Source organism: Macrobrachium rosenbergii, chromosome 28 (assembly GCF_040412425.1).
Source record: "Macrobrachium rosenbergii isolate ZJJX-2024 chromosome 28, ASM4041242v1, whole genome shotgun sequence".
NCBI lineage: Eukaryota > Metazoa > Arthropoda > Malacostraca > Decapoda > Palaemonidae > Macrobrachium > Macrobrachium rosenbergii.
This window is the reverse complement of record NC_089768.1, coordinates 25,227,196-25,249,375: the sequence shown is the minus strand read 5'-3', so window position 1 is coordinate 25,249,375 and position 22,180 is coordinate 25,227,196. Positions and strand designations below refer to the sequence as shown.

Genomic DNA, 22,180 nt, shown 5'->3' with positions numbered 1-22,180 from the left:
CTCTCTCTCTTACAGACAAGCCCAGAAAGTTTATTATTATTAATATTTATTTTCTTTTTCTCTCTTGCTTGGTTTGGTATCGATTCTCATCATTGGTCCAAGAAACATAAAAAATGGCTGAAAAAGCTGTGAAAAGAAATTGAGTTCAATTAAAAATAACTTTGCACTCCATGCTTTTTATATTTTGTAATCTAATGAAGCAATATGCAAAAATGCCTTGTAATCATAGTTTTAGGGAGCTGAAAATGATCAGACTAAAGGTTTTGATACTATGTATGTATTGCTCCAATACCTACACAAGAATTATTTGAAGGTTTTCATAAGGGCACATCATGAGTACAATGTAGTATTGCTGTTTAATAAGGTGTCTTACATTTTTGAAAGAAAATTGGATAGTCATCACTGAAATTGTCACTGTCTCCAAATATCAAGAATTTTAATTGGGAAACATTTTCTGGTTTCAAATTCACACCATCAGGAGTTTGACTGACTAAATCAGTACTCCTTAGAGAACTTCCATGGCACCTCAGATTGGTTTACCTTGTGTACAGCACTCCTGTCATTTGTGAAGTTTGGCCCTAGTTCATTTCTTTGTTGGCTGTTTTGCTAGATTGTCTCTGCCTTTTAGTATTTTATATTTAGTAATCCATGCAGGTGATTAGCTCTGTGATCGGCTGCAGTAGCAGATTGATGGTTTTCTGAGACTAATCAGGTTTTTATGCTAATTGGCAAAATTCTTGATTTCCTACATTATGGTGATTGCTTACTTTGTCAACTCTTTACTAAAGTATCCTTTCACTGTCATGTCAATTATGCTAATGTGGCAGAAGGCACTCTCCATTATTTAGCGAAGGCTGGTATTGAGGATTCTGCTATCATTCATTATTGTGATATACTGAAATAAAAACTAGTCTTGTGTAAGTTAACCAGATTAATAATAGCTAATACAGTACCATGTACTATGAGTGCAGTATACTTAAACTCACTGTTTGAGCAATAGGACTCATTATCTGATAGTGTGTTTTAGGTGAAGAGGTGTACTGCTGAAGTAGTCACAATTCTTACCAAACCATGCTTCATACAACATAAATGTAGACTTTAATTTTATAATACTAATATTACTTAGATATTCAACATTTCATCTGTATGATGTAATGTCCAAACCTTTGAAGGAATTTGAGATGGCTTTGTAGCCCAATATTAAGATTCAAGCAAGGGTAATGAACTTCTAAGTGAAAGTTACGGGTTAGAATGAATTATGTTGGAAAAGTGATAAGAAATTGGTTATCAATATAAACTTGTGCTGTGCATGTAATATAAAGATTCCAACTGTTATGTTATGAGAGTGTCTATCACTATTTAGCAGGTAGTGGTTATATAAGTTTTGCAATATTTTTTTTCTGTAGTGAGCGGTGGTACTGTAGTTGATGTGCAGTAGGTTAACTGCTAAGCTGGTGTAGTTGAAATTTATTCCAGGCCTTACATTCCAAATGACTCTGCTTGAGTGAACTTTGCATTGGTAGGTTTAATGGACTAGTTTAAGATTGCACAGTAATTAGAAAGCAGCACTCTTCTATGCTCTACGAGCTCATATAAAAACATAGGATATGGTTATGCCTTTTAAAGGATAATTGAGTGCATGTGATACAGCACATTTATTAAATCTTAGGAAAATTATTTCCCATGTGGGCCTATTTTTCATAAATTTATGAGAATGGGAAGTTAACAGTTTTGTGCTATAAAATTTTTCCTTTATTTTAACAGATGCTATTTATTATTTTTTTTTTGCATTATAAAGCAGTTGCTTGAAATTTTTCATTTGATAGGGGAACATTTGTCTTCACCATCTGTGAAATAGTAAATAATTTTATTGCTAATAGGAAAGGCCATATATAAGCCCAGAGCTAATATAAAACCAAGAGTTCCTTGTTACATATGCATATGCAGACACAAGGCAGTGGTAGTTTTGTTGGAGTTTCTGTTAGATATTTTTTTTATGTGAAGGCTGATGGTTGTGAATGGCAACTGTCTTTCCATATGAAACCCAGCCCAGAAAGCAGGCAAATGAATGAGAAATGATGGAGTTGCTAAACCCCTCATTCCATGAGGAAAGATGTTAAAATTCAAACATAGCAGGAGCAGAAAAAGGATGCATAAGCTCAAAAGTACAGTTCAGTACAAGGAATGAAAGCCATTAAAGTGATCAATATGTGAATTGCTCATCTTTGCAATGTAAATATGGATAGTAGCTTTTTGGCAGGGGTTACAAGGATGTCTCATAGGAAGATGAATGCTCCTTGATCTTTGGGAAACAAATAGTACTAAAAAAAAAGTAGTGAGGCTACATTGCATCAAAGCAGTAATGGATATAGAGGAAATTTAGCAGGTTGGTTGAATTGCCTCCACCACCAAATTACTGTACTGAAGATATCAAGACAAACAACACAGATTCTCCAACGTTCTTTAACAATGCGAACCAAACACCAGCAAGATAAGAAAGTCCCCAGTGGATCTTGCCTGATAGAATCTACACTGGTGGTCAAGAACAATGAACTTCTGTTTTTAGGAGTAAGAGTTAAGCAGTGTTGAATACTTTAGGCAGTGTAGGCTGAAATACCATGATGGCACTGTAATTAGAATTTATAGACAACTTGAATGAGTAAACTGTCCATGACATATTACCTATTGGAAGTGCTACCACCTTCATTTTTAAGAATAAAATCTCTGGTAAATATAAATAGCCACTAGTGGTTGTACATCTGACACCAGAAACCTCTAACACACCTCTCATTACTGACGTTTGCTATAATTTTCTTGCCATTATTTCCGTATGTTGTTTATTCATGTTTGTTCTAGCTGACAACCGAGAAGCCCAGAGATTGTCACAAAAAGGAAGGTGCCCTTAATTTCTGCTACAATATCTGTGAGACAAAGATATTAACATAACCTTGAATTAAAAATGGAAGCTGAATGGGGTTAAACATACAATTATCTTACTCTACTATTCTGATGATCAGTGAGGGAACTTTCAAAAATTCCTTTGTGCTGTAGTATCACTTCTCACTCTAACCTGCCATCTGAGTCTTAGTATTGTATCGGAAGCTTCATTGTCATACCGTGAATCATGTTTGTACAGCAATACAGATCGTACTCACCTATTGTATAATGTCACTTGCACATGCAATTCGGTTTCAGTCGCTTAGAATTCATTTTGACCATTGTTTCAATTTTAAATTTTACATTGAATTACACTTCTAAGAGAACTCACGCTGGATATCACTGTCCTTTAAGCAGTGTTATTTCATTCCTCTACATATCCATCCTCATTTTTTCTGTTTTTCTTACTTTATCCTAAGTTCAGTCTCCCTTGTTATATGATGCATTCATTATATAAGCTGTATTGCACAAATCAGATTTTTCTGGGGACATTAAAACAATCTCATCCACATAGTCTGTCAAGTTCCTTTCATCACTCCAGTCTAAACCTTTGCTTTCATCTCCAACTACAAACCATTATAAAATGAGAAAGGCAAATAACAAAAAATACAAAGCATTCCCCCATAATACCCGACTGTGTACCTCAAATTCACCCAATAAGACCATCAACATTGATGGTACTTTCACTTAGTGACATAAGACTATGGTAATTTATGTGTGGGCACTATCAAATTGCTGCTCATAATCAATGAAACAAATATCCCATTTGTGCAATATAATCGTACTTTTATTTCAAATGGCTTTACAAATGGTCTGTTAGTCTATTAAGATTTGACATTCATGCTTAAACACATGAAAATTTCAGCACTTACAGAGGTTTAGTAAATAGTTGTGCAATATATGTTTGACCATTATTACACAGATATAGCTTGCTGTTAATTGCTGCAGAACAGACATTTCAGTCATCCTGATAAACTAATCATTGATGAAGCTCCCAATCAATCGTCTCAGTAATATCTTTTTAGATCTGTTATTATTCAGCGGTAAAAGCTTTGCTCCCAAGGGGGGTCAGTATCGTCAATGCATCTCATGTGGTGCACTGTAAGCATTACTTAAGGTTCTTTGCAGCTTCCCTTCGGCCCCTAGCTGCAACCCCTTTCATTCCTTTTACTGCACCTCAGTTCATATTCTCTTTCTTCTATCTTACTTTTCACACTCTCTTAACAGTTGTTTCATAGTGCAACTACAAGGTTTTCCTCCTGTTACACCTTTCAAACCTTTTTACTGTCAGTTTCTGTTTTAGCGCTGAATGACCTCATAGGTTCCAGCACTTTGCCTGTGGCGTAAATCATATATTCTATTCTAAATTCTATTCTGTTCTCTAAAAGCTTTGCTTGTGATGGCACAATAACATTCTCTCTCTCTCTCTCTCTCTCTCTCTCTCTCTCTCTCTCTCTCTCTCTCTCTCTCTCTGACACCTAATGAGCATCAAGTCAATCGATCGCTCTGCATACATCTGTAATATCGGCTTATTGAAATGGATTATTATTTCTCTCAGTCATTTAGGTGGTGATAAATAATGTCACTGTTCATAATGTTATATATATACATATATATATTATATATATATATATATATATATATATATATATATATATATATATATATATATATATATATATATATATATATATATATATATATATACAGTATATAAACAACCTTTATCAAGTTTCAGCTACTTTCCAAAGACGATTTTGGGGCGGAAAATCGCCTTCCTTATCTCCGAAGGCTCTGGAGAACAGCGCTGCCTGAAAAGTAATATTGAACAATTGTTATAACCTCACTAAATTTATATATTTGGTGACTGAAGTAATTCCAGTGGGTCTAGCTAGATACAGAATGACGAAGGAGTAAGGGAAGATAAATACTAAGAGGAAAAGTATCCACCAGATTTTCAGTTTTGCAATTTCCAGTCCCCCTTCTCTGTTCCTCAGACACCTAGACTTAAGACTCTCAGTAACCATCTGTGCAAGATGAAAAGCATAAACTTCTTTGCGGACAGTACATTTTACTGGCCTTATGTCAGCACGGGCTCTTCCTCTTTTGGACAGCCTCGTACAGCATAGAAACTTAAGAAGTCAGAATGTTTATCATCTCACCACTGATGGGAAGATGGCTGTGATCCCGCCAGCTATTCCTTTGGTCGGTCTCACGTCGGGATCTGCTGACGGTGACGTCTTTGGAGGTGCAGGTCTTCCTCTCCTCAACTTGTCCAGTATTCCAGGAAGCTCTTGTCCTGGAAAAACCCGGAGCCGAATTAACAAGGCTACAGTCGATTAACTTCTTTAGTCAAGATCATGCACTCCGGAGTAAAATGTCAGAAAATGATTTGGCTTTTGCATTACTCACTGTCTCGTGATTCTAATTTTATATGCGTATAATACTTTTCAAGCAGTCTTACATTTGATTTCATTTTTGTTATCTCAACAGAATACACTGACGCTTAGAAGACGTAATTCGAGAGTGAAAAAACGCAGTGAGCGTTACCTGTTTTAGCCACTAGGAATACCTGTAAAACCACAACTAGAGCGACGAAGGTAATAATTTGCTTCCTGTTTCTCATTTCGATTCTGCAGGTACCTATGAATAGATTACATGTTTTAGTGTCGCTTTGGAGGCTGGAGAGGACATACTGTAGTTGTATATTCTGAATAACTATATACATGTATACATAAATAAATACCTTTCACACGTACACACATTGTGATTTTGAAATCACTTTGGATTCTCAGAGAGACAGAAAGGTAGACATTAAATGCGTTCGTTATTATTTTCATGTGAACGTAAATACATAGATTTCACACACACACACACACACACACACACACAGAGTTTTTCAATAACTTTGTGGTTTGTCTCTCAGAGACAAAATTATAGATAATAAATGCATTGGTAATTATATTCATGTGAACGCAAATACATAGATTTCACACACACACACGCACATGCACACACACACACAGATTTTAAAAATAACTTTGTGGGCTCAAGAGGCAGAACTGTAGATGGCAAATTCATTAGTAATATTATTCACAGGAACGTAAGTACATAGATTTCACACAACCACGCACACACACACACACACGCGTATGACGCTTACTCTCCATTTGAAAGAAATATGTAAACCAAAATTCGCCCTTACCTGTCAAGTGGTATAAAAAAAGAGCACCTCTCCTTTTCGATTCTTAATCAGCTGTCTTTGCGGGTTGCCCTCAACCTAATCTTTAATTGCCGGAATAACGAACAATTTCATATTTCCCAATATTTATCTCACATTGAGATGCCAAATCACCACATGGCACTAACTCTGCTTTTGTTCCTTTGTTTTGTACAAACAGCTGAAATGCGATATAATTAAACAAAATACAACTGCAATTCAGTCCTCTTATAAGTCTTTTCCTTAAAATCACGCAATTCTTTTCGCTACGTCTTCAAGTTGTTAATCGTTTTGAAACACCTCTGCCTCTGCTTAACCATCCCCACAGATGACGCCTTTTATAACGCCAAGAGTAACTTTCTGCGCTATTTTTAAGTCCGTGTTCACGTGATGTAATTAGTCAAGCAACTTGACGGTCTCCGAGTGAGTACTTCCGCTGTCATGTTTGAAGTAATGAGTGTTCTGTATGCATTTTTTTTACTATTGTATAACTTTACAGGTAGTCTCTGATGTGTTCCTTTATTATTCTTGTTTTTCAAAAGACAAAAACAATGACTCTAGACCGATTAAGCCCATCTAGCGTTAGATTTTGTCAAATAATTTCTGTTTACCGATAGATTTTGTCGATTTATTTCTATTGACCAAATATTTACAAAAGGCTTTTGGAAAAAACTCTAGGTCTACTCTTGACATTTTGTTGCAACCAAATAGTTTTGATAAATGCAGCTGCTTCTGCAAAAAATGTTTAGTAAACAACAAAATATGTTATCTGTAGATGCAATGCAGGCTAATCCAGGCTAATGGGTCAACTGAATTAAACGAGACAAAGGCGATACGTTACAAGGCTGCGCTTGGAGATACAGTGATGTCATCACAATTTACAAATGGTTATCAAGGCGGGGAAGCGTTGAAACAATTTTCCTTTGAAGGGTTTTGTTTCTGAGCGGGATTCCCCGCAGAGATTCAAAGGCAGTCAGTGCTAATACGTTGCATAGCAACGCTTTGCTGATGACGTCACCGGGAAAGGGCACGCTAACGTAGTAGGAAAGTTTACTGTACAGTATACTCGGAGAAGATTGTTTCAGAACGAAAAGTAAACCGTATTTGGTTAAACTCCTCTTTCGATAAGTATTGAATTTGAAAATGTATTTCGATAATAACAATACTGTTTATGCTTTACTTTCGCTCATCATTGTTTGGGCACGAATCGTTGGTAGCCTACAGTTTTAAAAAATCACAGTCCAACTCGAACATTTGCTTATACTGAATTTTTATGCGTTTTACTCTCATTTCGAAATTGAATCTAAATGACTAAATTAATTTACTTTAAAATGTCACGGCAACTGCATGAATTTTGTGTAAGAATGCATGAGTTATTTTTCTCTAAAATAATTCAAATTCGATAAGAAAAACTCACGGTTTATAGCTAATAGAATACTTGATAATATGCAGGATAATTCAGGGCAAAATTTAAGTTAAGTACCTAAGATGGAGGTTGGAGGTGGGGAAGAGGGGATATTTCCGGTAAATGCGTAATCTTTTCTTGGCTTATTCTTGCAATTTCCTAGGATGAGTTTTCTTCCATTTTTTATTGCAATTTCCTATGATGAGTTTTCTTCCATTTTTTATTCCTTTTTTTTTTTGGTTCTCACTTTTTTGAAGAATTTATTAATTTATTCTTCTTAAAGAGCCGGTATTAGTGCAGGCCGTAACGATTACAGAAAAATTTCACTTCCGCAGTTTTCTGATTTTGTTGCAACGATGAATATTAAGCCACATATAGGTCTTTAGATTCTAGACTTTTGCTATTCATACATAACCAGTATACTAACAAACAGTCTTAAGAAAGAACAGGCGAGTTTTGCGTTGTTCTAATTCATTTTAGTATTGCATTTGGCCTCTCCAATCGCTAAACTCTTATCTATTATCTTTGTGATTTAAATGTTTGGTTTGATAATAGTCCCATAATGAATTTGTAAGCATATATATATATATATATATATATATATATATATATATATATATATATATGTATATACATACATACATATGACAACATACCAATTTACAAACATAATGACTAACAACAGGTGAAGGATTATTTGTACAAACATGTATGTATGTATAATTTATATAGACTGTAATTCATGAATATATATTATATATATATATATATATAAATATTATATATATATATATATATATATATATATATATATATATATATGCATTAAGCTATAAATGTCTCTTAATATCTCTTTGCCTAACCTCGAAATAATACTGACGGGGAATTATAGCTGATTAGTGGTTCGTCTCTTACTAATGGTAAAAACTCGTCACTGAAGTCGGAAGTCGTCGCTGTCTGCGGTGTGAATCCTCCTGGTGATATATATATATATATATATATATATATATATATATATATATATATATATATATATATATATATATATATATATATATATATATATATATATATATATATATATATATGATACCGAAGGGGGAATTATAACTGCTAAGTGATAGTCAGCAGGAGGATTCATCGTGGCATTTTTTATATTAACAAACAACTGAGCTATAAATGTTTAATATTGAATTCGCCGTACCTCGGAAATAATACCGAAGGAAAATTATAATAGATAAGTGATTCGTCACCAGGTGGATTATACCTACCGACAGCGACGACTTCCGACATCAGTGACGAACCACTAATTAGCTAAATTCCCCTTCGGCATTATTTGCGAGGTTGAGCAAATTAGATATGAAACGACATTTGTATATATATATATATATATATATATATATATATATATATATATATATATATATATATATATATATATATATATACTGTATATATATATATATATATATATATATATATATATATATATATATAAACGATAAATAGATTGACTAGTGAAGGATTATTAGTGTATATGCATACATATACACATATACACATATGTATATATATTATATATATGTATATGTGTATACATATATACATACACATACACTAATAATCCTTAACCAGTCAACCTATTTATCGTTAGCCCGGCTGTACAAATTGGGCAGCTGTTGTTAGTCACACCAACCCTATAAAGTAGGTGAATCCCCCATCCCGACTCTCCGCTCACTTCCTCCCTCCTATATAGTATTCATATGTACTTTAGATTTTGTATGTTTTTCAGCTTGTCCCACTAACTGGTGTTCTATTCAGTTGATGACTGCTTGGCAAGTCAATGTTGGTCACATTCCAAATCAAAATATAATATATATATACAGTATATATATATATATATATATATATATATATATATATATATATATATATATATATATATATATATATATATATATTTATGTAAATAATATACTGTACATATATATATATATATATTTATGTAAATAATATACTGTACACACATATATATAGTCTATGTATATATATATACATTATATGTATATCTTTTTCTTGGCATTTCCATTCTTTAACAGTGAATTACATTTTCTTTCATTCTGGAAACATTTTGTCGTTTTCTCCTTATCCAAACTTTTTCCGTTTTGTCCCCTTCCTGAATTGAGAGAGAGAGAGAGAGAGAGAGAGAGAGAGAGAGAGAGAGAGAGAGAGAGAGAGAGAGGCATAACCAAGAGGAAAGGTGATGATAAATCTTGGAAGGATGAAGGGAAAACATAGGTAGGAAGAGAACTCCTAAACATTCTTTATACTTTCTCCAGATTTTATTTATATACAGTATATACATATTCACATTTGCTTATTTTATCTTCAGATTTTACGGTTTCATTTAGAGTTTTTACTTCGTTTAAAATTCCAGTCTTTTCCATCACACAAATTTGTAACCCGTCGACCAGACTATAGGGTCTATAGAATACCAGAACCATTCGTCATCGGCCGCTCACCGCTATGGGAAGAGGTTGGTGACCGCCCTGGGAGAACGGAACATATCATTTATTTGTTTTCCTATTCTTGTTCCCCCGAGAATGGCCTGTAAAAAAACGAGTAATAATGAGGGAATATTTCTTTTATACGACATGTGTTACCGAGGAAAGGGAACATTCCCGTTTCTCATTGAGCCAATTTACCAGGACATAAGGAGAAAAAAAAAAAAGATAAAACAAAAAACGAGATTTCCCGATTTTAAAAAATCTAATATAATATCGAACAATGAAAATGCGAGGAAAAGGGAGGAAGCGTATGCTTTTAGGAGAAGAAAACGAATGAGAAGAGATGAGCGTAGACAAGCAAACGAAGACGGTGGAGACACAACGCTGTTCTTCTTAAACCCAAGGTCTAAAGTATTCTTTAGACCTTGCTTAAACCTTGACATTGCTGTCATTCGCTACTTCTTTTCACGTTTTGGTTCGTGGCATGTATGATGTCGGACAATGGCTGAGAAAAATACATGTTGTTATATTGCGGAGGCAATATTGCATATGGTGGGCTAGAGATCATATTTTTGTCCATAACTTTCGCCATCAGACTTCATCGTCTTGTGAGACTAGAACTTTTGTTGCGATAAATCGTCACGTTTTAGAAAATTCCCAGTAGCTCGTTACTCGGTTGGATAATTTTTCAGTAGTTTTATTTAATCAAGTTTTTTTTTTTTATTTACTGCGTCGATAAACACTAATATTGTGATGCAAGTTCAATCCACGGTTCAATCATGCGTCATTCAGTGTGCTCATCTGCACGCCGAGCTGTGCCCGGTGAACGCCCTCCTTATAGCCTTCAGTTCCAGACTCGGATCCCTGAATTTACGCAGTCGTGGATACCCAGGACCATTAAATACCCAAGTTTACTCTTCGCAATGTGTTGCCTTAGAATACTTTACATAAGCACGCGCCTAAAACGAATAACCGATTATTTTTCTTGAAACTCGGTAATATTATGTCTCCCGTGTTCTTTACAGACCCCTGGTCATAATCACCCGTCGCTAATTTTAGGCCCATTGTTTGAAATTCATCGAAAGTCAGCCAGTTAACCTCGGACATGGGCCCTTGTATTTTGGTTGTTTCGTCATCATGGCAAGTGCTGAATAAATACGAAAACAAGTGCTGTTTTTCCTATTCCCGGTGTCCTCGGGGAAATCCGCTCTCTCTCTCTCTCTCTCTCTCCTTTTTTCGCTCACGTGTTCCCCCACGGGGAGAATTTTCTACCCGTGAGTAATTTCGCCCCGTCTGGAACTGCAGTACACATGAGAGCTTGAATACGTATTCTGTACGAAAATGTTGCCTTTACGAGGCATTAAAAGGGAGCGTTCTACGCAAACGAGTTATTAGTGCCGGTGTATCTCGTGGCTGACTCCAGGATCCAGACTGGCTGACTCTAAGGAGCTCGAACTCTGAGGGATTGAAGGAGTCTTAAAAGTGAGGCTATTTTAACCAGAATTTCCATATATATATATATATATATAGAATATTTATATATATATATATATATATATATATATATATATATATATATATATATATATATATATATATATTAAAATTTGTTCTGTTCGAATATATATCTCTGAGTGTATGTCTTTTCGTGAATACTTTGGCTATAAATTTCCTCTTAAGACTAATTATTTGTTTACTTTGACTGTTTTCTTCATTCGTACATTGCACAATCTCAAAGTGAGTGACAAAAACAACAACATTTTTTCCTCTCTCTGATATCAGAAATGGCTGACAACGGATGCAGACAGCTGACACTCTTCCTCCTAGTGTGCATCATGCTGACGCACGAAGGAACACATGCAGGAAGCTCAGGTAAGAAACATCTTGTCGTCTTACTTATTATTTTGTCCCAGGCCCTCCATTAAACCAAGTGCTTGTCCATAGCATTTAACGATTAAAGGAAGTAACGCATAGCGTCAAAAAAGGGGAAATACAAAATTTATTGGCCTTATGCCAGCTGGGTTCTTGCATGTGTGAACATCCCGTAAATAATTATCTGGGGGAATCCACCGTTAGCAGTGAGGAATTGCGGTGATAGTGACTGCGATGTTTTCAGCCTCTAAGTCTAGTTGGGGAATCAGAGGTGGAGCTTTAATGCGCAACACTTCTACATTGGAAGAAACAATTGTTAGTCCCACTTTTTTGCAAATGCTGTTTCCCCTCATGGGTTATGGCTCTAGAGAGAAAACAAAACAATAGTTTCCGCTCCATTCTTCCTTAACTGGTCAACGAAGAAAGAACACTGTACATAGATTATTATTATTATTATTATTATTATTATTATTATTATTATAAAACTGATTGCTCACTGTGGAATATTCCCAGACAGGACCAATAAAAGAATCGAAACAAAATATTTCCAATTTTCAAATTAAATGTTCTTTTTTAAAAAAGGATGCACGAGCATAGCTGAATCCTTGCAATTCGACGAAGGACATTCTGGAAGCAAAATAGTAACCATAAACTTAAAGCATAAGAGTTCTGAAAATGGGTATCTCTTTTCAGTAATGGGTGCCACCAGAGGGCAGCGACTCCGACGGCAGCTGGGTTATGCTTCTAACGGTTTTGGCGGCAATACCCGTTATCGATCAAAGAACCATATCTCAGGGGGCATCAAGGCCGATAGGCCTTCTGTGGTTAGTATGGTTGTCCTGAGTAATGGTAGTTATTATACAGTGGCGTAACTGGGGACGGGGGGAGGGGAGGCACTGTCCCAGGGGGTGGGGGGGGGGCACTCTGGCATCTTTTGAGCAGGTCTGGTCTGGCATAATTCTGGATTTTCTAGCATATTTCGTCTGATCGGAACACCGAACAGCGATTTATCGACTCTGTTGTTGGACAGTAAGCGATTTTTGATAACGGCGACCCGTTGTAAATCTGCTGTGTTGTTTTTGTTTTAGCTTTATGAAATAAAATAAATGATTGAGATGTTAAGGATTAAAGAGAAGAGAGAAAGAATATTTTTCACAACTATTAAACACTGAGAATGAATGTGAAGAACTGGAAAATGTTCCTCCAGTAGAAGGACCAATAGCAAACATCAGAGAGAGTGAAGTCGGGTTTGCTATAAGAAAGGAAAAGTAAATAAAGCTGCAGGAAAGTCAGAGTTAACAACAGAAATGATTAAAACATTGGGAAATCTGGGCAAAGAGTTGGTGCACACACTGTTGGAAAAGATCTGGGATGCAGAGGAAATGCCAAGGGACTGGAACGACAGTTGGATGATTAAAATGTATAAACAAAAAAGGAGACGAGTTAAACTGTGGGAACTGCAGAGGAATAAAGCTTTTGGGGCATGTATTCAAGATACTAGAAAGAATAATAGAAGGGAGGTTGAGAGAGCTGATAGATATACATGAGCAGCAGCTTGGGTTTATGAGAAGAAAGAGCACAGCGGATGCTATTTTTATAGTAAGACAAATCTAAGAAAAATATTTATGAGGAAACAGGAAAGTTTACATGTGTTTTTTGAATCTTGAAAAGGCGTATGACAGGGTACCAACAAGAGTAGTTTATTGGTGTTTGAGAAAGAGAGGAGTACCAGAGAAGTTGGTAAGGCTAGTGAAGATGATGTATGAGGGGGCAAGAACCATTGTACAAACAAAATATGGGGAATCTGAGGCTTTCCCTGTGGAGGTTGGCCACCATTAGGGATCAGCTCTAAGTCCATTCTTGTTCCTCATCGTTATAGACACTTTGTCATCAGAATTGAGGAACAACGACAAACTGTGGGAACTGATGTTTGCTGATGATTTATTCATTATAGCAGACACAGAAGAACTGCAAGAAGGGTTTTCAGCATGGAAAGGAGCCCTAGAAAAGAAAGGATTGAAAGTGAACGTTGGAAAGGCAGAGCTAATGATCAGTAGTAAAGAAGGACATGAAGAGGTAAACATTGAAGTGGAAGATGGTACAGTGCTAAAACAGAACGATGAGTTTAATTACTTGGGATCAACAACAGCAGAGGAGGGAGGTACTGAGAAAGCATTGAGACAGAGAGTGAAAGAAGAATGGCGAAAGTGGAGGGAAACAACTGGAGTAGTTTTAGACAAGAAAATGCCATTAAGGGTCAAAATGAAAATTTCTAAGACAGATATCAGGCACGTACTATTATATGGGGCAGAAACTTGGGTACTTAAGAGGAAAGAAGAGGGACTGTTGGAAAGAACCGAGATGAGGATGGTGAGATGGATTGCTGGAATATCATTACTGGAAAGGAGGGAGAGTCAAGATATAAGAAGAGTGTGGTATATGTAATGTAATGGAGAGGGCTAGGGAAGCTCGTCTGAGATACTATGGCCATGTAATAAGAAGAGAGGAGGTGGAACCAATCAAGAGAGCTAAGAACATGCCAGTGATGGGGAGGAGTGTGGGGCGCCAGAGGATCAGATGGATGGATGTGCTGAGGTAGGACGGGGGGAAGAAGATGCAAGGAATAGAAATAGATGGAGAAAGTTGGCTCAAGCAGCCGACCCTGTTATTATACAGTGGGATTAGTAAGGTCGAAAGAAGAAGAAGATGTTAAGGCTTAAAATGTGTGTTTAATTTTCACCACTTTAGTACTTTTTAGCACGGGAGTGGGGCGGCACTTTCAGAGTCCCCCCCGGGCGCCACTAACGCTAGTTACACCACTGTGATTAAACCATGACCGCACTTGGTGATGTTGTTGATAACACCTGGTGATTTATACCATGACTCCATGTGACACGCTTATTGAACTTCAATTGTTGATCGTGTTCATCAGGACAGTAAGGATGGTTATACCTCGCTGCACTCGTTGATTTTCGTATTTATGACATTAATGATGGCTATGCCATGTTTGCACTTGTTGTTCCCATTGGCCGTGAAGGATTCGCTATTCATTTCAGTACCTCTTTTGTAGACTAACTATAATGTTTTAACATTCTTTACATTTATTTACAATTAAATATTTATGATTTTGTTTTGTATTTGCGATAGATTTCAGCAGCCATGTGATATTTCTAGGAGGAGAATTATTTATAAAAACTTTCCCTGTTTGACATTACCACTATAGTAATCTGGCTCACCTTTAAATTTGAATAATTTAAAAATCTTCCCACTCTCTCTTTCTTTAGCTGATATCGATAATCGCTTATTCATATTATTCAGGTACTTTATTAATTTATTTTTTTCAGGCTGCACTGTATGGAGACTATGACTCACCTGCCCCGCCCATACGGTTTGGAACGAATCCCTTCGGTAGCCAACGGTACCAAACGCGACCTCCACAAATCTACTTTCACCGCTCGAAGTATCCAGCGTACTGGCACAGGGGCTGATGTTTCTTGTTTGAAAATGTGTTTACGAGAAGTTAGTGGAAAGATTGAGTGAATGAATAAATGATGATTGAAAGAGAACTGCCTGTTCTTTTACACTTCTTTTGAATGAACACCATATTTTTTGGCGGCTTGAGTTTCAGATCAGTGGCCCCTGTGGGCTTGTTCTATATGAATAGAGTTCATCTGAATAATAATAATAATAATAATAATAATAATAATAATAATAATAATAATAATAATAATAATAATAATAATAACATGCCTATTTATATATAGCAGTCTTTATGTTTTATTTTTTGTGTATTTGTTTTTAATCTTTTACTTTGCTTTAACTAATTTTTATTAATTCCTTTTGATACTTCCTAACCTCTCCATTGATCACATATTCATATATTTCACGACGCATATATTTTTTATATATAATAAGCCAGCACTGAAAATTTGGTCTTGGCAGCTGAAAGACAACTTTTGACAGCTTTAGAACAAGGGCAAAAATAGATGCCTTATAATTATCATTTCACTCTACGTGAACTTGATGCTTACTTAATAGACTTATATAAGAAATTGCAATCCGTCTTACGTAGACCTATACAGAAATACTGATAATACAAGGGATTTTCCTCTGAAATTTTCACAGCAATATCCCGTTTTTGTTAGTTACTTATCCTTTCCAGAAGTCCAGAACTGATATTCAGTGATTTGACTTGTCAACTCTTCATGGGGCCATTGGCCACGTTACATATAAAAATGAAAAAAAAAAAAAAAAAAAATAGGGAGCAACCGTCGGTTGAATACATAGTAGAATGAAAGTTATTTTTTCACATCAGCATCCCTAGTGGGATATTTTTTTTTAACATATAATTAAGTTACTTTAAGGAAAACGATCAGCTTTGCTTGAAGTTCATGGTAAAACTAGATGTAAAACTACAGTTTAGTTACGCTGACCCCTATGAAGTTAACCATCGGCCTACGTGCAAAACACCCGTAGAGTAAGAGTCATTTATTACCTCAAAATACGTAGAATGAACATATTTCAAGTTCATTTGCCGGAATTGGTATTTTTGGTTTACGATCAAACAAATTCAATGGAAATGTTTACTCATGATACGGTCGCTACTGCGCATTTGACCTAAGAGAACCACCGAGCTGTTCGTGGTTGTTTTAAATTCAGTTACTCACCGATTCAATTCCGTGGCTACTTCGCATTCCCAGACTGTTTCAAATTTACTTATGATATTCTCTGGTTCCATTTCAAACCTATCCAGCCAACCATATGCCTCTAATCGTGCACGATTATGTTAAGGTACGCCGACCTGGCTTGGAAATCGCTCATTTGAATTTTCACCGCGTACGCAATCGGTACGATGTCTTTTTGCTCTCGTTGTGAGTTGGATGACGTAGAAATGAGAATTTTTGCTGAACGTGAATTTATCTTTAAATTTTTATCACGCAGAGTATTACATACCAAAAGGACGTGCTTTGTGTGTCAGAGTATTGTGAAGTTGAACGGAAAAAAAATTCGTTGCGACAAAACTACTCGTCGACTTGCATGGTCGTGCAGTGCAATGTAAGATTACATAGGTTTATCTCGGGTTTTAAAGGCACGTGGTTTGAAAAATGAAGGCCAAGTTTGGGCAAACTCCCGAAACTGTTGGTGGTTCAACTCTGACCATGTTACATAGGACAAAGTTGCCTAACTTGTTTGTGTCGAACCACAGAATAACAAACTTTGCTTACGGGATGATAGAGGCCATATTCCGAAGTAAGGTCGACCTGAAAAATTGTCCCAGAAATATTTAGCCTTCCACTTCTTCAGACGAAAAAGTCCCGGGATAAGCACCAGGTTTCACGTATATATTTGTGGGTGCCGTTGCTAACCTATACCAACCTCCTATAGGCTATTTCCCGTCGAAGTCAATAGTAACCTCACCGACCAGTGGCCAAGGTAAGCCCTCTAATGCACGGTGTTAGTTTAGGGTTAGGTTAGGGGAAAGATAGGTTAGGAGGCCTATGTATATGTGTTACAATAGGGTAAGATGGTCAGGGAGCGATGTCCCAGGTCAGGTTAGAATAAGGGAAAGGTAGGCTAGCATGCATTTGTGTCAAAATAGGTTAGGAATTTGAAGAGGGGGTAAGCCCTCCCAGGCCAGGTCATTGCACGATGGCCTGGGTTAGGTTAGCTTAAGGGCGATTAGGTTAGGATGCATCCCTCTTGAAATGCGACTTCATTTACGCAGCCCGAATATTCGCCATTATGGCCGATTTTGGCGGATTTCCTCGACGAGTCTTAGAAAATAGCTCGCCCAACTAATAGTTTTACCAAATTCGAAAGGGACTCTATTTCTGAGGCTGTATTTATAACAAATGGAATAAAGCATACCATAAAACGCTTGAGAAAGTTTTATGGTATGCTTTTAAGTTTTAAGAAATTCTCGAGTTTATTCCACAATGGCTAACATTTTTTATTATGAGTGAAATAAACAATGCAACAAATAATTGATTTCGTTACGTCTGGATATTCCTTATTCGTACACTTCAGATGGGAGATTTTTATTATTTACAACTAAAATTATTATAATAATCAAGTCAATATCCGGCAAAGATTAGGGAGAATTAAGTATTATGACTAAAAAAACATATGCCAACTCTATCTGACGATGTTGTAATCCCCTAGCGGTTTCGTTGTTTGTGTTTCTACATGAAAGCCTCCCGTGATCACAGTGAAAACTAGATTTCAATGGCATTACTAAACAGAGGCTGGTTCAGTGTGATGACTGGAACTGGGTTTTCATTCATAATGCTTATTAGCTTTCTCCATAACCACCGGAAGTGTATTTACAAATGAGGGAGTAGGTGCCCTGCGTGAAATCCCATTTATCCTAATTAACATAACCCTCCTTTGTCAAGGAGTTGCAATATATGAATCCAGTAACTTTCTCTCCTGGAAGCATCTAGAACTGTTGTTCTAGCTTTCACATAACCAATTGTTGCTAGCACTGCAGATTCGTTAGAGGGCACAGCTGTAGATACCACTTTTAAGAGTGAGACTAGAATGAAGCTATGGCTTTCTATTGTATGTCCTATTGGATTAGGCAAAACTTGTCCTTGTTTGTTGCCAGGAGTTCATTAAGTGGGAAACTACGTGGCATAGTGTGTAATGAGTTCTTTTTCATGATTAGGCCTAACTAATTCATTTCCACCATATCCCCTTTAACAGTTTTCGAAAGCATTCATTTGGTACATCATTTTATTGGCATCACTTCGAGAACATTCTGTTCACCTCTCATGTCATACATCGCTAAAAGGGAAACTGGAAATAAGATAGATCTTAAAAGTGTAACATGCAGAAAATTTGAACCAAAGAACAATTGTTAGGAGAGGGGAGGAAGTAAGGTGAGAGAAAGAGAATATGAACGGAGGTTCAGTAAAAGGAGTGAAGGGGGTTGCAGCTAGTGGCCGAAGGGACGCTGCAAATAACCTTAAGTAATGCCCAGTGTCCTTTAAATATACTCTTGAGTATGTTTAAAGGACCTTGGTAATGCCTTCAATGCACCGCGTGAGGTGCACTGAGGGCGATCCCCCCTTTGGGGTATTGCAGTACAACATTTCTTTCTTTGGCTTGTACTGTTACGCCTAGTACTAATCGTGGCCACTTTCTTCCATCCTTGTCTGTTCTTGGCCTTGTAGCTTGAGTCTAGCTTATTCATTATTGTGCCACATATTTTACCAAAATCTGATAACTTCAAGAGATGGAGTACTTAATGGTATAATTGCTCAATAATGATGGCAACTCATTAAAATCCCTACAGATTGTCATCCCTTGTTCATTCTCAACATTTCTTAGCGTTACTCGATTATGCAATTCGGTTACATAAGTCAGCAAATGGTGATTAGCATCTAATAGATGCAGGTCGTTCCCATAAGGTTTTATTAATATATGTGTGTATATGTATATATATATATATATATATATATATATATATATATATATATATATATACATATATATATTACCTAGAGCTCTCTAACTTTTATGTTGCTCTAATTTCCTTCCTTGTTCTATCATGACCTGCCCTTCGTTGTAGTAGGTAAGTCGAAAGACAACAGTAAAAACTTGGCAGTAAAATTTGGATTCCGGCGGTTCCCCCCCTTGGAATCTACAGTATTCATTACACACACACACACACACACACACACACACACACACACACACACACACACACACACACACACACACACACACTATATCTATCTCGAATCCAGAAACGCACAACTCTAACTGGACAACGAAATGGTTGTCACATCAAGCTCAAAGTTACTTCGCCCATCTTGCAACTGTAGTAGAGTTTTTCATTATATGAAAATATTTTAGAAAACTATAAATTCTGTTGCATTCTACAGGTCTAGTGACATATTTACCTGTTTACAGCTTGAGACTCTTGGATAACGTCTTGGCTGAGAAACTTTGATGCTCGGGAAGTAAGTTTTACAGATTCCGCTGTGGATGAATAGCTGTGAAATCTTTCCATTAGTTCTTCCACCGACTAACAGGCTGATTAACCTCCCAGTTTCACACTTCTCTCGCTTATTATAGGCTAAAGCTTTTTTAAACTATGCTATTTTCTTCTCCAGCGATTTTCTGGTCAGCGATTTTCTAGTTTGACCAGTATAAACGTTGTCAAAGGACTTACATATGATTTGATACACGCATCCTATTGTCGGAAGTGTTCTTCATAAGCGCTTGTTTCGTTGTATTATTGTTTTTAAATGTTACATCAGCCCCAAAATTCTTAAGCATATAGGGAGTTTATATGAAATTATTATTATATGGTAGTATTTCATGCTTAAGAAATTATCCTACTTTGAACTTTTCCTATTCTGCACACGTTGTTAGTTTTTAGATATACGGAGACTAACCATACACTGCAAAAAAACCATTTAATGACGAAGTTGTACTTTTCTTCAAGTTAGCCATTAAGACTTCAATTTTCTTTAAAAACACCAAAGAAAACGAAGTGTAAACAAAATCAGTAGAAAACGCAGGAATTGAATGTGTTTGTTTGCGTAACTTTAATATTTCTTTTATGATGACCAAGAAAAATATGCTTACAAACTTACAACAAGTTAATGGTACAGTGTTGTTTTGATTTATGGGACAAATTTATTCAAGAACGTCTGATGCACATGAACATAAATCAACGTACTGTAGGGCTTGTAACTAATCTGTGCAATGGGTACTTCATTATAGTAAGCAGAGGCTCGTATACAAAGAAAGAGAAAATGGAATTATATCAGAACATTTTTTACCAGAGACTGGCATATAACATATCTGTTTCTGCCACTGACATAATAGGTTATGTTTAACAAGAACATTTTTCCGATACCGATGAACCCTTGGTCTAATGTTCTTTGAAGGAGGATATCCTATAGAGTGAAACTTTCAGTAATTTATTTTTAAAATCTCGGAAGACGTTTTTCTTGCATTAGAATGATAAATCTCTCTTGAAGAGTATGAAGCGTAATTTTCAGCAATTGCGTATTTGTCTTTTTATATTTTCACCATCAGTTATTTCTTGTTTTTATACCCATGCCTATAAGTTATTGTAGCCCATTACTGGAAACTCGGTTTTCAATAAAAACAAAACAAAACAAAGACGAACAGGTAATTAGAAGGCATAAGCACTGGTGAAATAACCGACACTTATCACAAAATAAGTAGTGGGAAATTTGTTCCATACGTGTTGTCAGTTGGCTTAGAGAGAGAGAGAGAGAGAGAGAGAGAGAGAGAGAGAGAGAGAGAGAGAGAGAGAGAGAGAGAGCATGAAAAATATAAAATGCCGTAATCCCATGTTAAAGGGACGAAAGAGCCCACAAACTACGAAACCTCACCCAACTTGAGGTTGGGGATGATGGGAGTTTGGGGTGGGGGTGCGAGGTTTGTAGTGCGGAACGCCCATAGCCTTCCAAAATGAAAAAAGTTTCAAACGCTAAAAACAAGGGACACATCCGAGAGTAACCTCACCTATTATGCAACATCCTATCTTAAACGCAGAGTGGCCCTAATCCCGCCCAACATAACCTCAGCGAAAATGCTGTTTTCATCGAAACATGAAAAACGTTATGGCATTGAGTTTTTCCTTTTCTTGTTGTTTTAATGAACACAGGATTCATTTTTCAAGGGAAGTTTTGTAACGAAGCTTTAAGAATTTTCTGTTGAATTAAGAATTTGAAGAAACGTCTTTCGAACAGTTTCCTTTCGAACAATTAATTCTGTGATACACTACTACATTAGACCTTTGTAGATGAAGGTCTTCTATGATGCTGGTTTTAGAAAGGGGTTTAATTGACTGGCTTTGAATAACCTGGAATTGCAGTTTAGTGAGGGAAGGTTTTTCTTTATAGTTGATTAGGGCACCAAGTTTTTCAGTGACAGCTTATCGCCAGAAATAGGAAATAGGGATCTTTTAAAACTCACTGTATAACCTGTTGAAGGCTATTTTATTTTTTGAAGGGACAAATATTAAAATTCTGAGTATGACTATATAGAGGAGAAAGCTTTTCGTTAAGAAGATGGATAGTAAATGATATTTGAATTTGTGCATAATTTACCATTGTATGCTTAAAAATAGAATATTGGATTACAGCTACTTTTGATATTTATAATAACTGGTACAGACCTTTTAAGATGCAAGGTTTATGAGGAGCTGTGAAACTTAGTCTGGTAATTTTTTCTTGTTGGGAAGAGAGGATC

At 36.2% G+C, this 22,180-nt stretch overlaps 2 protein-coding genes across 3 annotated transcripts in view; both read left to right on the top strand.

The window, feature by feature from the left end:
* The first annotated feature begins 5,427 nt into the window (after positions 1–5,427).
* LOC136854131 (uncharacterized) lies at positions 5,428–15,507 on the top strand. Of its 2 annotated transcripts, none has more exons than XM_067130346.1 (4): positions 5,428–5,537; positions 11,852–11,941; positions 12,635–12,765; positions 15,286–15,507. In XM_067130346.1, the coding sequence occupies exons 2-4, from the start codon at positions 11,854–11,856 to the stop codon at positions 15,427–15,429; spliced, it is 363 nt and encodes a 120-aa protein (XP_066986447.1). In that variant the 5' UTR covers positions 5,428–5,537; positions 11,852–11,853; the 3' UTR covers positions 15,430–15,507. The 2 variants fall into 2 exon arrangements, with proteins under 2 accessions (XP_066986447.1, XP_066986446.1); XM_067130345.1 differs by lacking the exon at positions 5,428–5,537 and adding an exon at positions 11,424–11,551.
* A 1,485-nt stretch (positions 15,508–16,992) lies between these two features.
* Positions 16,993–22,180, top strand: part of LOC136854130 (nucleolar MIF4G domain-containing protein 1 homolog) — an 81,343-nt gene continuing 76,155 nt past the window's right edge. Inside the window, exon 1 of the mRNA XM_067130344.1 lies at positions 16,993–17,374. The gene's annotated coding sequence lies outside the window, so the exon portion shown is untranslated. The remainder of the gene's footprint in view (positions 17,375–22,180) is intronic.

Bases quoted from the DNA above. Each gene is read 5' to 3' on its own strand.
- LOC136854131 (XM_067130346.1), top strand. From the start codon at position 11,854: ATGGCTGACAACGGATGCAGACAGCTGACACTCTTCCTCCTAGTGTGC. The intron at 11,942-12,634 runs GTAAGAAACATC...ATCTCTTTTCAG, and splicing joins AACACATGCAGGAAGCTCAG to TAATGGGTGCCACCAGAGGG. The intron at 12,766-15,285 runs GTTAGTATGGTT...TATTTTTTTCAG, and splicing joins AGGCCGATAGGCCTTCTGTG to GCTGCACTGTATGGAGACTA.